The sequence below is a fragment of the Pristis pectinata genome, chromosome 6 (genome assembly GCF_009764475.1).
Source record: "Pristis pectinata isolate sPriPec2 chromosome 6, sPriPec2.1.pri, whole genome shotgun sequence".
NCBI classification, from domain to species: domain Eukaryota; kingdom Metazoa; phylum Chordata; class Chondrichthyes; order Rhinopristiformes; family Pristidae; genus Pristis; species Pristis pectinata.
In genome coordinates this window covers 30,051,200-30,065,869 of record NC_067410.1, presented here as the reverse complement: position 1 = coordinate 30,065,869, position 14,670 = coordinate 30,051,200, and the positions used below count along the sequence as shown (strand labels likewise).

At 38.7% G+C, this 14,670-nt stretch overlaps 1 protein-coding gene across 1 annotated transcript in view; it reads left to right on the top strand.

The window, feature by feature from the left end:
• The window catches only part of LOC127571379 (A disintegrin and metalloproteinase with thrombospondin motifs 9-like), a 205,506-nt gene that overhangs the window by 169,197 nt on the left and 21,639 nt on the right, over nt 1–14,670 (top strand). Inside the window, exons 30-32 of the mRNA XM_052017693.1 lie at nt 360–530; nt 9,718–9,888; nt 13,099–13,299. Coding sequence (XP_051873653.1) covers nt 360–530; nt 9,718–9,888; nt 13,099–13,299 — 543 coding nt within the window. The remainder of the gene's footprint in view (nt 1–359; nt 531–9,717; nt 9,889–13,098; nt 13,300–14,670) is intronic.

The window sequence follows — 14,670 nt, the reverse complement described above, 5'->3', positions numbered from 1 at the left end:
GCATTAAGTAAGTGTGCTTAAGATGAGAAAATATAGTCAATTATTTAGAAATTTCTTCAAGATAAAATTTAATTATTTATGGATAAATTATGGTCAGGCTTTTCATGTTATTTACATTTGCAAAAAGTGCCTGAATTTTCTTAGTTTAGTTATGTTTTCCAGACAGTATTGTCAGGCTGTAGTGAATATGGTTTAGTTGTTCAGATGTGTAATATCAATACATTTAAGAATCATAAGTGAAATTTTTAACTGCTAAAAGTGCGTAATCTAAACACTATGTTCATCAAAAAAGCTAAAATTAAACTTGTATTAAAATACAAGAAGTTTCATACACCTTCTTACCTTTGAAAATTCTACAGTGTTCGGCCTTATGTGGAAATGGAATTCAGCAACGAGACGTCTTCTGCCAGATCTCAAACCAGAGCATTGAAGATTCTCAGTGCAGTCAATCTACTAAACCTGCTTCAGTTCAGCACTGTCAAAGTGGAGTATGTTTGCTTTACAGCTGGCAAGTTGAAGACTGGGAAAAAGTAAGTACAACAGCTGCAGCAGACAGCAAAGGCACTGCTCAGAGTAAACAAGAGAAAGGCACTCTTCCTGGCATGCACCAGTCTTACTTGAGGTGTGATTTGTAAACTAGGATCAGATGGCTGGCTTCATGTGGTTAGGAGGATGTTTGACGTATGGCCAAAGAGCGGATAAGTTAGAGGAAAGAAAACCTCTGCTGCATAGAATTAAGATAAATCTGATTTAATAGCACTTCAGATATCATATAACTGAAAGAGAAAGAGTTTAATGACTTTTCAGTTTAAAAGAGTATTCAACCTAACATTTTTTAATATAGTCATAGAAGAACATGATGCTTTCTATCAAATGTCAAACTCCTCCATTTATCAATTTAATACAAACATATTTATTTTCAAGACTTCAAATTGTACAACTGAAGGGCATAACTGTCTCAACAGTTATGAAAAGGAGTGAGTAGTACAGATAGTTACTCTGTAATTATATTATACAGTGAAGGTTTTTTTTTAATGTTCTTTTCATTAATCATGTTGATTAACCATAAGAAAATTGCAATTCAATTTAAATTAGTCACCAAACTATCAAAATTTTGAAAGGTAAATTTGTCTTTTTTTAAAAATAAAGTCTGTTCTCTCTCCCAGCCTTTTCTCATTTCCAGCACCTGGAATTAATTAAAGAGCCCATTGTAGTAAGTTAGGTTAGATCTGTCACGATGCTTTGATAAAGAATTCCAGGCTGCAAGCAAATTCGTGCATGCTCTGGAAGTATACAACATTTTACAGGCATATTTCCAAGAAAAGTCTTAAAACAGCCATGGTCACAAATTAATCTACTTTTTGCTGGAAATTTGTACTAATGTAGTGCAGATGTGCAATGTGCTTCTGGCAGCCTTCTTAACTGAACTGTTCTATTAATGTTCCATTTGTTTGAAGACATTATATTTGTATCTAAGTATTATTAACTATAGAATGATTAAGTAAAAAAAATGAAATGGCCATTTCATATGTAGCCAACTTCAAAAGAGAACCAGAATGGAATCAAGCTCCATTTAGGCCACTAAAGAATTCTGCAGATTCATGCTTAATCTATAAGAAAGTGAATTATGGCGCCATGCTTTAACAATTTTGGAAATGGCATCAAGGTCAGAGTAGATTGACAAGCAATTTAATCCACTGTCTGTTTTTAATTTCACTATACCTATCATTACTTAAGAAACAAATCAATTGGTGAACCTCAGGCTTTTGTAAGGAATAATGAAAAAAAGCTAAAAGACTACAGAAATTCTTTTATATAAAAGTTAGAAAGATTTCTTCTTCCTAATGTGTCTTCATTTAATTTTGTGTTCTGAATAAAAACATAAAATTCCTTAACAATAATTAATTTATTTTTCAAAGTCTCAATAGATCGACATAAATTTACGTAAAACAAAAACATGAGAATAAAAGAATGAAATTATTGAAAGCAATATTGCTTTGTTACAAAAATTCTTATTACCTGCTTTTGTTGGAGCAAAATATACCCTGAGTGAAAGTAAAAGATTAAAAATCATGTGAGCTGATGACATCCTGCTCCATATTTTCACTGCCTCTCTCAGCCCCTCAATCCATCCGGGGAACTTTCTGTGCTGTTGCTGCCTTCAGTGCTTCTTCCAAGTCCTGTACAACATTAAGGAGTATGGATTCATCAGCTGAGGGAAGCTGTTAAGTGGTAATTAACTGGAGGTTTCAGGACGACTTCCTTCCCACTGTATACCAGTGTCGGGCTTTTGCATGACTAGTCTCTGGGCAGTTCTCCTAATTTTGGCATGTCCCCAGATGTTAGCCAGAAGAACTCTTCGGGATTGAGTTGGACATGCACTTGTCTTTGTTGTGTCAAGGTTGATGCTGGTTAGTCCATCTAGTTTCAATCTTATTATAGATTTTTTTGTAGCAGCTTAATACACTTCGTTAGCTTGCTGCACAGTTTCAGAGGATAATTAAAAGTTAAGCATACTGTGATAGTCCATATCACACACAGGATAAAGACAAAAATCGTGGTCCCCTAAGGACATAATTGAACTGGGTAGGTTTTTAAAGCAAACTGGTACTTTCATCGTCACCATATGTGTTACTATTTTTTTATTGCAGATTTATTTAACTAACTAAACTTAATTCCTATGGTGAGATACGAAAATGTATCTCCAAATCATTAGTCCTAAATCCTGGATCAGTGCTATTATTACTTAGTGTAAGGGCTGTGCCCATTATCAGCTGATTCAAGTCAAGTTTGTAATATCCCTCCCCCTTTCAGAAAGTTATCCCCTAAACTTCTTCTTAGGTAGTTCCTTCGGATTGAGGATAACTTGCATCCATTCCAGTTGTGGAGTAGTCAACCCATCCAGTCCTTCTGAGTGCAGTGCTGCTTTAATGTATGTGTGTGTGTGTGTGTGTGTGTGTGTGTGTGATATGTTTGTCTTCATTTCGTGTGTCTGTTGAGGTAGCTGGCCATCTTAAAGTTTAGCTTAAAGTTGTGTGATTTTTATTGTTTCAGTATGAAGACATTGTGGCACTTCCTGGAAAGCACTCGTTGCCAGTTCTTTTTTGTATATCAGTTATACACTAACAAAATGATAATCCTTCTTTTGTGATAGTAACTCACAGGAATGGCTATGTAGGTTTAAAAAATGCCATTTATAAGAAGGATTGAAGCTCTGTAAGAAACAAAATAAACATATAATCTAGATTTTGTTAGTGATCCATTCCAGGTGAAATCCAAGCTACCACGTTAATATTCTCCCATTAGAAGATACACATTGAGTGACATCAGTCATCATGTAACCCATGTTTGAAGCCTTTATGAATTGAAGCTCCCAAGCCCTGAAAGCTGTTGTTTGTCTGGCACAAAAACAAGGAGGACAAACCCATTGAGTTCTATGTTTAGGTGTCCTTTAAAGTGCTGCTTGGTTATCAGCCAAAGACAGCTCCCTGCTTGGTGGAAACTGCATACACACTACCCAAAGATCTCAGATTATGCTCAGTTTAGCAAAGAGTGCTTTTTGGAGAATTTAGTGAAAAGAGATCTCATTTAATGGATGCCTCAGTATTCCCTCTGCCCAGCTGAAGACCTTCCATGCCCATGAAATGCTATGCCTGTGAAAGGCCCTTCCCATACAAGTAGGCTCTGACCTAATCTGAGCAGAAAACAGTTTCTGCCTCAGTGGATGACATGAAGTGTGTGTGTGTGTTTAAATGATAGCACTGCTCCATTGTGTTTGGGTTCTCCTTCCTGACATCCCACTTCTCGGTCCTTCAGTGGACCAAATCATAGTTATCTCTGGTGGTTTATAGCGAACTGCCAGTGACATTCTCCTTGTAGGTCAGTTGATCTCTGACTTCTGACCTCTTGCTCTGCCACTAAAACCGTCACATCCAGACAAAAGGTTTTCAGGCAGTTCCAAGTGCAGAGTCTCATCACCTTGTGGAACCTGTTTTATCTGATAGCACAGCTGTGGAATCCAAACCTCCAATTGGATTGACTGGGCTGTAAAAGATAAGCGCAGTTGAGGAAATAGCTCAGACACTGAGTGTAGACAGTGGGCCAGATTAAACACGATTTAGCCCCAATGTCTTCCTCAGAGAACCCTAATGCTCCCTTCATCTTTCCTCAAACCCATTTCTCCTCCAGGACAGTCATAATATGTATTGATGTTCTTTGATTGATGTATACCATTGTGGCAACAGCTGTGATAAATTGGGAGTGTTCTTGCAGGAACCTACATGGGTTAGGATTTAATGTATCTATTTGGGTAGAAGTCACACTAAATCTTGTTTACTTGTTTACAGTTAATTTTGAGATCTATTTGAGAAGGGACCTGATTTGGCATTAGTGCTACAGGCAATGAACCATGTCATAGTAAACTAAAATAAAATTGCTAAACAGTATACCTTGGAAAAGCCATCAATTTAAAAACAGTTTAGAACTAGCTCTGCTGCAGTTATTCCAGTCACCACCTTAATAAACAGTGCATGGAAAATGACTGATTATTGTGATTCTTGAAACTGCTGAGGGGTGCTAAATTAAGAGATTGCAGATGCTTACTACCACTGAAGGGTAACACATCTGGGAAAATATTAGAGTCATAGAGAGATGCTGCATGGAGACTGAGGCTGCGCTGACCATCAAACACCCATTTACACTAATCCAAGATCAATCCCATTTTTTTATTCTCCCCACATTCTCATCTACTCCCTCCAGATTCTACCAGTTTCTATACACTAGAGGTAACTTATAGTGGCCAATTAACTGGAAGTGGTTGAGGCAGGTACAATAGAATCATTTAAGAAACACTTGGATAGGTATATGGAGGGGCCAGGCTTGGAGGGATATGCACCAAATACAGGAAATTGGGACTAGATGGGTGGGCACTGTGGTCAGCATGGACTGGTTGGTCCGAAGGGCCTGTATCCGTGCTGTAGTGCTCTATGCCTCTATGACTCTCTATGACTCTAATGTACCAACCTGCATGTCTTTGAGATGTTGCAGGAAACCCGGAGGAAACCCATGTGGTGACAAGGAGAATGTGCAAACTTCACACAGCTTAGCTCAGGATTGAAGCTGTGTCTCTGGTGCTGTGAGGCAGCAGCTCTACTAGCTACATTTCTATGCCACCTTGCACAGTTCTTGCAGATCATCTTGTTGGACACTCACACCACAATTACAGCTGCTCTAGGACATGAGTTGCTCAATCCTAAATGGATGAAATCAAATAACTGCTTCTATCTCTGGAACGTTGCCAGGATGCTGCAGAGGAGCATAACTGAACAGAAATTGTGGCTGAGCCACATAGGAATATGTTATTGTGAGATCCAAAGCTTTTCTCTGGGTCTATGCATGATACAAAGCTTCGAGCATAAAAATGGACCATATGGTCTTTGTCTTCTCACTCACTCTGTCTCCCCTCAGCCTTTCACAATATCTTTGCATCAGTTTTTTCCCTATGTGCCATCTTATTTCATTTTGAAAGCATCTAGGCCTCAACCACATCCCTTGAATCTGAGTTCCAGATTCTAATTGCACTCAGAGGAAAGAATTATCTTGATAGTTCCTAATAAATTCAATTGGGAAATATCATTTACTTTTTGCCTCTCATTTTGGATAATCCCACAAGTGGAAACATTTTCTGTACCTCTTCCCCATCCACAAATTAAAAAGGCCTGTCACAGGTTTTCTAAAGACCAAAGCCCACCTTGTTTTGTCTTGACTGATAGATGTAATCTTTCTGATCTGGTACAATCCTTATACTTTCTGTGTTATACTATACACAGAACTCAGAGTGGAGCCCAACCTGGGTGTACAAAAGTTCACCATCACTTCTTTTGAAATCTATATCTCTGTAATAAGTCCCTGTGCAGTGTTAGAATTTTTAATTGTTTTGCTAACCTCTGCTGCTGCTTTTAATGATTTGTTCATTTGTAAATCTACTCCTGATGCAGGGTTTCGACCTGAAACGTCAACAATTCCTTTCCTCTCACTGATGCTGCTCGACCCGCTGAGTTCCTCCAGCAGATTGTTTGTTGCTGTAAATCTACCACTGAATTCAGTTTCTTAGTTTCACTTTAGTTCCATTTTTATTTTTTTTTACCGAAATGCATCATCTCAAATTTATTTGTATTAGAGTTCATTCGTCACTTAACTACCCAGCTTGCCTTTTCTCTTTGATTTTTATTAAGTTGAATTCTTTCTTAGTGTTAACCATAACCTTCAGATTTGTATCCTCTGCATATTTTTCTTATTTGTTCCTTAGTCCAAATCATTAATATAAACTATTAAGAATTGTAACTCAGAAGGAATCCTTGTATAATGCCACTTTCTAGCATCCTTAGATTTTGATTTTTCCGCCACTCTCTGGTTTCTATCCATTGGCCAGGTTGCCATCTTTTCATTCATTTGTCTGCTAGCTCCCCATTTCCTCATCTTTGTCTTGAACCTTATCAAAGGCCTTTTGAAAATCTCTCTTAGTTTTGCTAGTTGGTCATTATTTTCCCTTTTGATCCCAGGGGTATTAATATTTTTAAACTCATCCTATTCTGCTTCCTTTTTTTCTCATTTCATTTGGATGTGATTGACCCTTGCAAGGAAAACTTTACTGGCCTTCCGTAGCTGCCATGAGAAGATGCTGATGACCATCTTGAATAACTGCATTACTTATGGCTCACGCAGTGGTATTAGATAGAGAGTTGCAAGTTATTAATCCAGAGTAGGATGGTGTTGGATTTGAAAGGGAACTTGGAGCCATTCAGGTTCTAATCATATTATTGCCCTTCTTGCTCTTGGCCATGGAGAGGAAATTGCTGACTAAGCAAACTTGGTGCGTGTTGCAGTGTACATTGTAGATGGTCAATACTGAGGCCACTGTGAGTGAGAAGTAAAGGGAATGACCATGTTGAAATATATTTCCTACCTGGACAGTTTGGCGCACAATACCTCTTTATAGCTTGTACTCCTCACCAACTTCTGCATGAATTGATATCTTGGAAATGGCTACTTCATCCATTCTACACAGTTGAAAACTCTTGCATGCCTGACTAATACTGGACATGACCTGGAGTTCAGTGCTCAATTTCCTTTAAATCCTCTGTGTAATTCTGTAGGTTCTTTTGTCAGAATTGGCCTTCAACAATCATCTGTGACTTTTGTTCATTTGCACCAGCCCATTTTGTACAACAACAGTTCTCAGAGGAGCATAGCATGGATTCATCAGTTTATGAGTATTGCGCTAATGTTAATCTAACTTTTATAAAGACTAAGCATATGTAACCAGAGAAGGATATGGCCCTTAAGCTTACTGATAGAATGCACTCAATTTCCCTACACTTACTCATTTGGTTTTAGGGAGCTCTTGGCCCCCTGTGTGCCCCACTGACTGAACAGCAATTACTCCAGATTAGTTGTGCACAGATTTTATCTAAACTGACTTTCTTTCATCATTGAGAATTGCACAAAAATAAGGAGCTTAGCAGCTCAGCATGCTCATTAACCAGAGTTACACATGGGTAATTTAGTTTACGTACCATGCACAGATTTGTTAGCAGTTTATAGACACATTCATTCACATACTAGAACTTGATGAACTGTGTTGTGAAATATCAAAAATAGGTGAACTTTTTTAACCCATAATCATTTAACAGTACTGCATTATACCTTATGTCATGAAATGAGAAAAGTTCCTATTGAACCTAAAATGATATCTTTGAATACATTTAGCATGGTCTGCATAATTGAATATCTCCTTTGAATGTGTTATTAGTAGAGGTTCTTAGCAAAATTATGTTGCATAAGAAATAAAGTGAGCATTAAATGAAAGGAATCTATTACCCTAAAAAAAACTTTGCAAAGCCAATGCATCAACTATCATCATCTTATTGATGATACAAACCATATATAACATATTGTGACCATTACCTGAGTTAAATTAAAGTTAAAGAAATGTCAGTATTAAACTTGGAGATCATATTTTAGTTATTGTGTAACATATTTGATCAAATAATTTGAACAGGGTACTAATGTTGAATATTATGTGTCAATTCAATTACTTACTTCATGAAGGTCTTATTTGTGAATAATAGTTTTTGACTTAAACCAGAACCCAAACACAATGATGTAGCAAGAGGCCAGAGGATGAATAGAAAATAATCTTCAGGCCCAATCTCTGATTAACTGCTGATATCGGTTTTGCATCTTCAAGGACGTCAGGGAATGCGTGAAACAGTATTTGGGCCACCTGCTTTGTGGGTCGGGGGATGACACCATGTAACCAGAAGAGAAATTATTTTTCTTATAGCTACAGAAGTTTTAAAAATATAGTTTTGGTTTGTGAGTCTTCTGGGAGGTCAATGCCTTCTACAGGCAGAGTTTCTGAAAGATGGGTCCCATGAATTTGGCAACGGCAGCAAATTGGAGGAGGAAACAAGGTAATGAGCAATGGGTACAGTAAGAGTGCAGGCAATCCCACTGCTAAATTCATATACTTTTTTTCTAATTCTTCATTCAGAAAAACAGCACTGCATAGTGATACTAATCAATACAACTTTGGTGGAAAGGAGCATCACACGAGTTGCTTTAGGAACTCAGCAGGTCAGGCAGCATATGTGAAGGGAAATGGACAGTCGATATTTCAGGTTGTGACCCTTCATCTGGACTGAAAGATAGAGGGGAGATGGCCAGTATAAAAAGGTGAAGGGAAGGGGTGAAGCAAGAGCTAGCAAGCAAAAGATGGATCCAAGTGGGGAGGGGTGTTAGGCAGATGGTGGAGGGGAGAGTAGAAATCTTTTTAAACAAAAAAGAAACTTGCCTTCCCCTTTCCTTTTGGCAAGGCTAAATTCTCAATCAAAATAATTCAGCTTATGGATCCTATGCCAGATCTAAACTGGTGCAGAATTTGAACATTGATTTTTTAATGGAAACTCAGCACGGTGGAGCATCAGTGCTGGACTCAGTGCTGCGTTCAGCAATGGACAGTGTTAAAACCTAAGGCACCAAATAATGCCGAGTAAGTGTTTCCTTGCTGTATTGCTCCATAAGTTTGAGAGTTGGGCATTTGATTATGCATACATTGAAGTTGCAGAATTACTCACATTTTACAGCAAGATGTGGGCCAATATTTATGAGAAAAGTTGTTCATCTTAATAATTTTCTCCACAGATTCATTAGCTAAGATGTACATCAGAAAGCTAAAGCCTTGTTGAACTGACATAGAGAAATGTACAAAAAGTTTCCTTATAAACCAATCTTGTAAATTCACAATGGAAGGTTTGGAGCACAGAAGCTGCTATTCAGCATGGAGGACTATGTTTATACCTCACATGTGCCTCCTCCAATGTTTCGTTACCTAAACCCATCCTCATATCATGCAGTTCCTCTCTCTGTCATGCCCTTACCTTGTTTCCCCCTACAATTCACCTCAACTATTCCCATTGGTAGAATTTTACAATTTAATCTCTAGTCAAAGAAGCTTCCCTGGTTCCTTATCAGTTTAGTTATTATTATTATTATACTTAAGTCTCCTGATTTAGATCTTGCTTGCAAATGGAGTTAATTTCTCTGTCTACCCAATCAAACTATCTCTGTCAAGTATCCGCTCATTCTTTTCTCCAGTTAGATACTAAAATGTTCAAATGCAACAGAATAAAGCATTTTCTTGTGCTTCCTTTGCAGTGCAGTGCAACCTGTGGTACCGGAACAAGACGTCGTAAAGTAACTTGTATCAACCAGAATTCAGAAGAAGTACATAGTATTGAATGTGATGCAAGCAAAAGGCCATTAAGTGTGGAGCAGTGCAATAGTCAACCTTGTGAATACATCTGGATTACAGGAGAGTGGTCTGAGGTAGAAGAATATTTAAATTAGTTTGCAAAATAGCAAAGAATGCTTGACCCTATTTGGCTTTAAATGCAATATCTTCTGCATAATAAAATCCATAAGAATTCTAAAAATTCAACATCTTTAAAGGCAGAATGCACTAAGTTTCTAAGATTAGTGTTGAGGGTGTTTGCATTGAAAATGTGATAGAATATCTAGATTGCTAGTGGTGTCAAAAATCAAATAAGAATTACCTGTTTTTATTTTGGAATCAATATTGACACTAATTTATTCAGGCCTCCATTTTTAAAGTGTTTGGTTTCCTTACCCATTTGACATTCAAACCTCATTTACCTTCTGGTTCAGATTTGCCACAGTTTTGTTTTCCATTCAGGGAATATCACTGTGTTACTAAATGCAATTTTACGCACTGCAATATAGGAAAGTAGGGAAAATCCCTTACTTTGATTGACAGTAGAAATGGAAAATATATGATCAGCCGTCTTTCTTTCTATTGAAGTCAATGATAGCCAATTGCTTAATTTACTTCAGCACAAAAATTTAAAACTATCTCTAAAAGAATAAAGCCAGAGAAACACCATGACACTAATTCACTAAAGTCATACTAGAGATGGGGAGCACATTTTTGATGATAGTCTGAGATACTGTTTTAATGGAGTTAGAGAAGAGATGTTCCCTCCAGTTTGCAAGTCAGTGACAAGGAGCCACTTAGTTAAAATTTTACAAGGAGGTCTTTGGAAGCAGAAAAACACTCATTGAAAACAAAGCACTGCTTCCAACTTGCTTACATATATTAAGCATATGAATAAACAGTAAGGGGGTTCTCACAATGGTAAAAATCAAGTTCCATTTGCTTATCAGTTTTGAAAAAAAATCAGAGCATTCCTAACTAACAATGCACATGGACCCACATTCACTTTCAGACTTTCATTGGCACAATTAGCCTCCTGCTGCCTCTACAAGATCTTAGATCATCCTGAATATGGTTGGTTGTGGGATGGTGGGGGGTGGTGTTACAGGAGTTTTCATGCGTGCATGCATTTTTGTATGTGTGTGTGTGTGTTTGTGTTTGCCTAGGTGTCTGTGCTTCTGTGTATGAGAGAGGGAGAAAGTACAGAAGGGAAAAATAGACTTTCAAGTCTATGAGATTGAGAGGTATTATTCTAATAAAAGGCTAATGAATGTGTTCTCTTTGATGTGGCAGCAGGAAACTGCTATGTGGCTGTCTTAGTTAAGCCTCCTGTGGTATATAAAATGTAATAAGACCTGGAACCTTATGTAGTACAAGAAGTAATTGCTAATACCACTGCTGCATGCCAATTAATTGTTCAAGTTTCCTTTGTGAGCCTAAATTAACTTTCAGACTACTGGGCTATTGGTGAACAGAAATGTAAATTTTGCATTACCAAATTAATATCAGTAATATCTTCAATTCAAGCTTCACAGTCATTTATTTAAACAAACAAACGTTGTATCCAAGTAGAAAGGAGGCAATGGACCACTGAAATCTTTGTTATTGTGTTCATATGATGGTTTTAATATAGTAACAACACCCCAAGGTGCTTGGCAAGAATATTAGCTATCAAACATTCAAACTAAGCCACATAAGCACATATTAGGGCAGACAAACAAAAATTTGGACAAAGAGGTACATTTTAAGGAAGTGAATTCCAGAGTCCAGATGCAGCAATTAACAGTGAGATGTTCAAGAGGCTGGTTTTGGAGCATACAGGTATTTTGGGTGATTGTAGGGCATAGAGTCATAGAGTTATACAGCATGGAAAATGTCCTTCAGGTAAACTTCCAAGAGAATGTTGGAAAATTCAATGAAAAGGTAACAAAGGCATTAATGAGGGTTTCAGTGGCGAATAAACTGAGATAAGAGCCAAGTTGGATGATGTCATGGAGAAAGAAGGAAGCATTCTTCATAATATTATTAGGAAGCTCAGCTTAGGGGTCAGACACAACCACAAAAGTATGGACAGCCTGGTTCAACCCCAGGTAGGGATACACAGAGTCAGTGGTAGGAGAATAGATTTTGGTGGGAAGTGAAGATAATATGCTTAAAAATACTTAATGCACCATATAGAAAATGTCTGTTCATTGCTCTCTTACTTCAAGAGGCAGCATGTAGATGATAAACAGCATATAGTTAATAAAAGATTGTTGGAAAAGACCAGAGATAACGGTGAGGGCGTAGAACAAATGCCTTTATGGAATATTCTCTGACTACGGCATGATAAATGACAATGAAACAAGATTAGTGTGACTGCATTCTGCACCTAGTTGGAGCATGGTTGAGAGAGATTGAGGAGGATAGTCTGATCAGCCGTATCAAAGACTAGCTTCAAGTTGAGAAAATTAAGAGAAGTTAATTTGTGAAACAAGGAAGTAATCAAAGGTAGCCTTATTTGTGATTCCCATGAATGGAATAATGAGGCCACATTAGATAGCAAAATCAAGGTACAATTGTAAAATGTAAGCTGGGAATTTATATGCAGGTAGAGATTAAGGAAATGTAGGAGAGCAGAGAACTCAGAAGAGAGCATATGATGAATACGGATTGAAATCATTGAGGATGAGAAATCACTCAGTGCAAAGGCTGAGACAGAAGCCAGGGATTTTCAGTTCCACAAAGTGGTTTATTCAAGGTAAGATAAGATTTCTTTATTAGTCACATGTACATCGAAACACACAGTGAAATGCATCTTTTTTGCGTAGAGTGTTCTGGGGGCAGCCCGCAAGTGTCGCCACGCTTCTGGCGCCAATGAATTTCTTCCAAGTAAAGTTCGTATCAATGAACAAGCCTTCTATCAATTCCTACAGAAGTTCAAAGTTGTAATAATGTTTTAGAGAACCCGATCAGTAATTCAACATGCTCAAAATCTCAAAAGTGAACCTATAAACTGTAACAGCATGAAGTGATGCACTAGAGGACAAAAGAACTCTGCTGCTATCCTGTTCTTTAATTGTAATTTCATATACTTCACTTGATGAACTCACGCACTGGAGGACCAAGGCAATCTGCCGGTATACAGCTCCTTAACAGTAACTTCAACATCCTGCTTTTAGTGCCTCACAAAAGCTATAGTCAAATACAGTTCTCTTGTATGAGATTATGGCAGAGTGAGCCAAAGTACATTTTAGCATCTTTGATTCCAATATATACTTACAATAGAAAATAAAATTAGATTAACAATTTAACTTTATTTCCAGTGCTCAGTTACTTGTGGAAATGGCTACCAACAAAGACTTGTTTCCTGCAGTGAGGTTTACAATGGTAAGGACCTCTATGAATATGGCTACTATCACCAGATTACAACTAACTGCCCTGGGACACAGCCGCCAAACATCCGAGCCTGCTCTCTTGGTGAATGTCCTGTTACTGCTTCATGGCGGGTTGGAAATTGGGGAAGTGTAAGTTCATTTCAAAAATTTTCAGGACACAAGTTCAGACCTTACATTTGATGCAAGTGTAACATAATCTTTTTGCTCTGATATTATATTAATGCTTTGTGAAAGGATTTTATGGAGTATGTTATTTGAATTACAATGAGGACATGTGGGATCTTACAAGGAAACAAAGGACTGCAGATGCTGGAATCTAGATGAAAAACACGATGATGCTGGAGGAACTCAGCAGGCCAGGCAGCATCCGTGGAGAAAAGCAGGCAGTCGATATTTCGGATCAGGACCCTTCTTCGGGACTGAAGATAGGAAAAGGGGAAGCCCAATATGTAGCAGGGAAAAGCAGAGCAGTGATAGGTGGACAAAAGAGGGGAGGCGGGGTAGGGACAGGGTGGTGATAGGTAGATGCAGGTAAGAGATAGTGATAGGCAGGTGCGGGGGAGGAGGGGAGAGCAGATCCACTGGGGAATGGGTCAAAGGTAAGGAGAGAGAGGGGAAGAAAAGGTAGAAAAAAAGAGGCTAGGAAAGGGAAGAAGAAAAGAAGCATGGTTGCGGGAGGGGTGTGGGGAAGGGGGGTAGGGATTACCTAAAGTGGGAGAATTCAATATTCATGCCCTTAGGCTGCAAGGTTCCAAGACAGAAATCTCTGACGGGACCCCACCACCAAGCATATCTTCCCCTCCCCACCCTTTTTGCCTTTCGCAGGGACCGCTCTCTCCGCAACTCCCTAGTTCACTCCTTTCCCTCCTGCCCATCCCGCTCCCACCCCGGGAACTTTCCACTGCCCCCGCCATAGGAGCAACACCTGCCCCTACACCACCTCCATCACCTCCATCCAGGGACCCAAACAGTCCTTTCAAGTGAGATGGAGATTCACCTGCACCTCCCTTAATATCATCTACTGCATTCGGTGCTCCAAGTGTGGCCTCCTCTACATTGGTGAGACCAAATGCAGACTAGGTGACCATTTCACAGAACACCTGAGCTCCGTCCGTAACCGCAGCCTGCATCTCCCCGTTGCCAGTTACTTCAACTCCCCCTCCCACACTATCACTGATATGACAGTCCTCGGCCTCCTCCACTGTGAGGAGAATTTCAAGCGCAAACTGGAGGAACAGCACCTCATTTTCCGTCTTGAGTTCCTCCAGCATCATCGTGTTTTTCATGGGGTTTTACAGGAGTAGGCCATACAGCCTCTTGAGCTGCTGCACCTTTCAAAAAGATCATAGCTGAATCTCTACCTCATCCAAGCGTGCACAGGAGCAGGGTCAACAGAGGCAAAGTCTCCCCCACTCAACATAGGTGCATGCATGTATGTACAAATGTGTATAATTTAAATGTTTAAAATGCCCCTCCAAAAACAGCCAAATTTTAATTCCT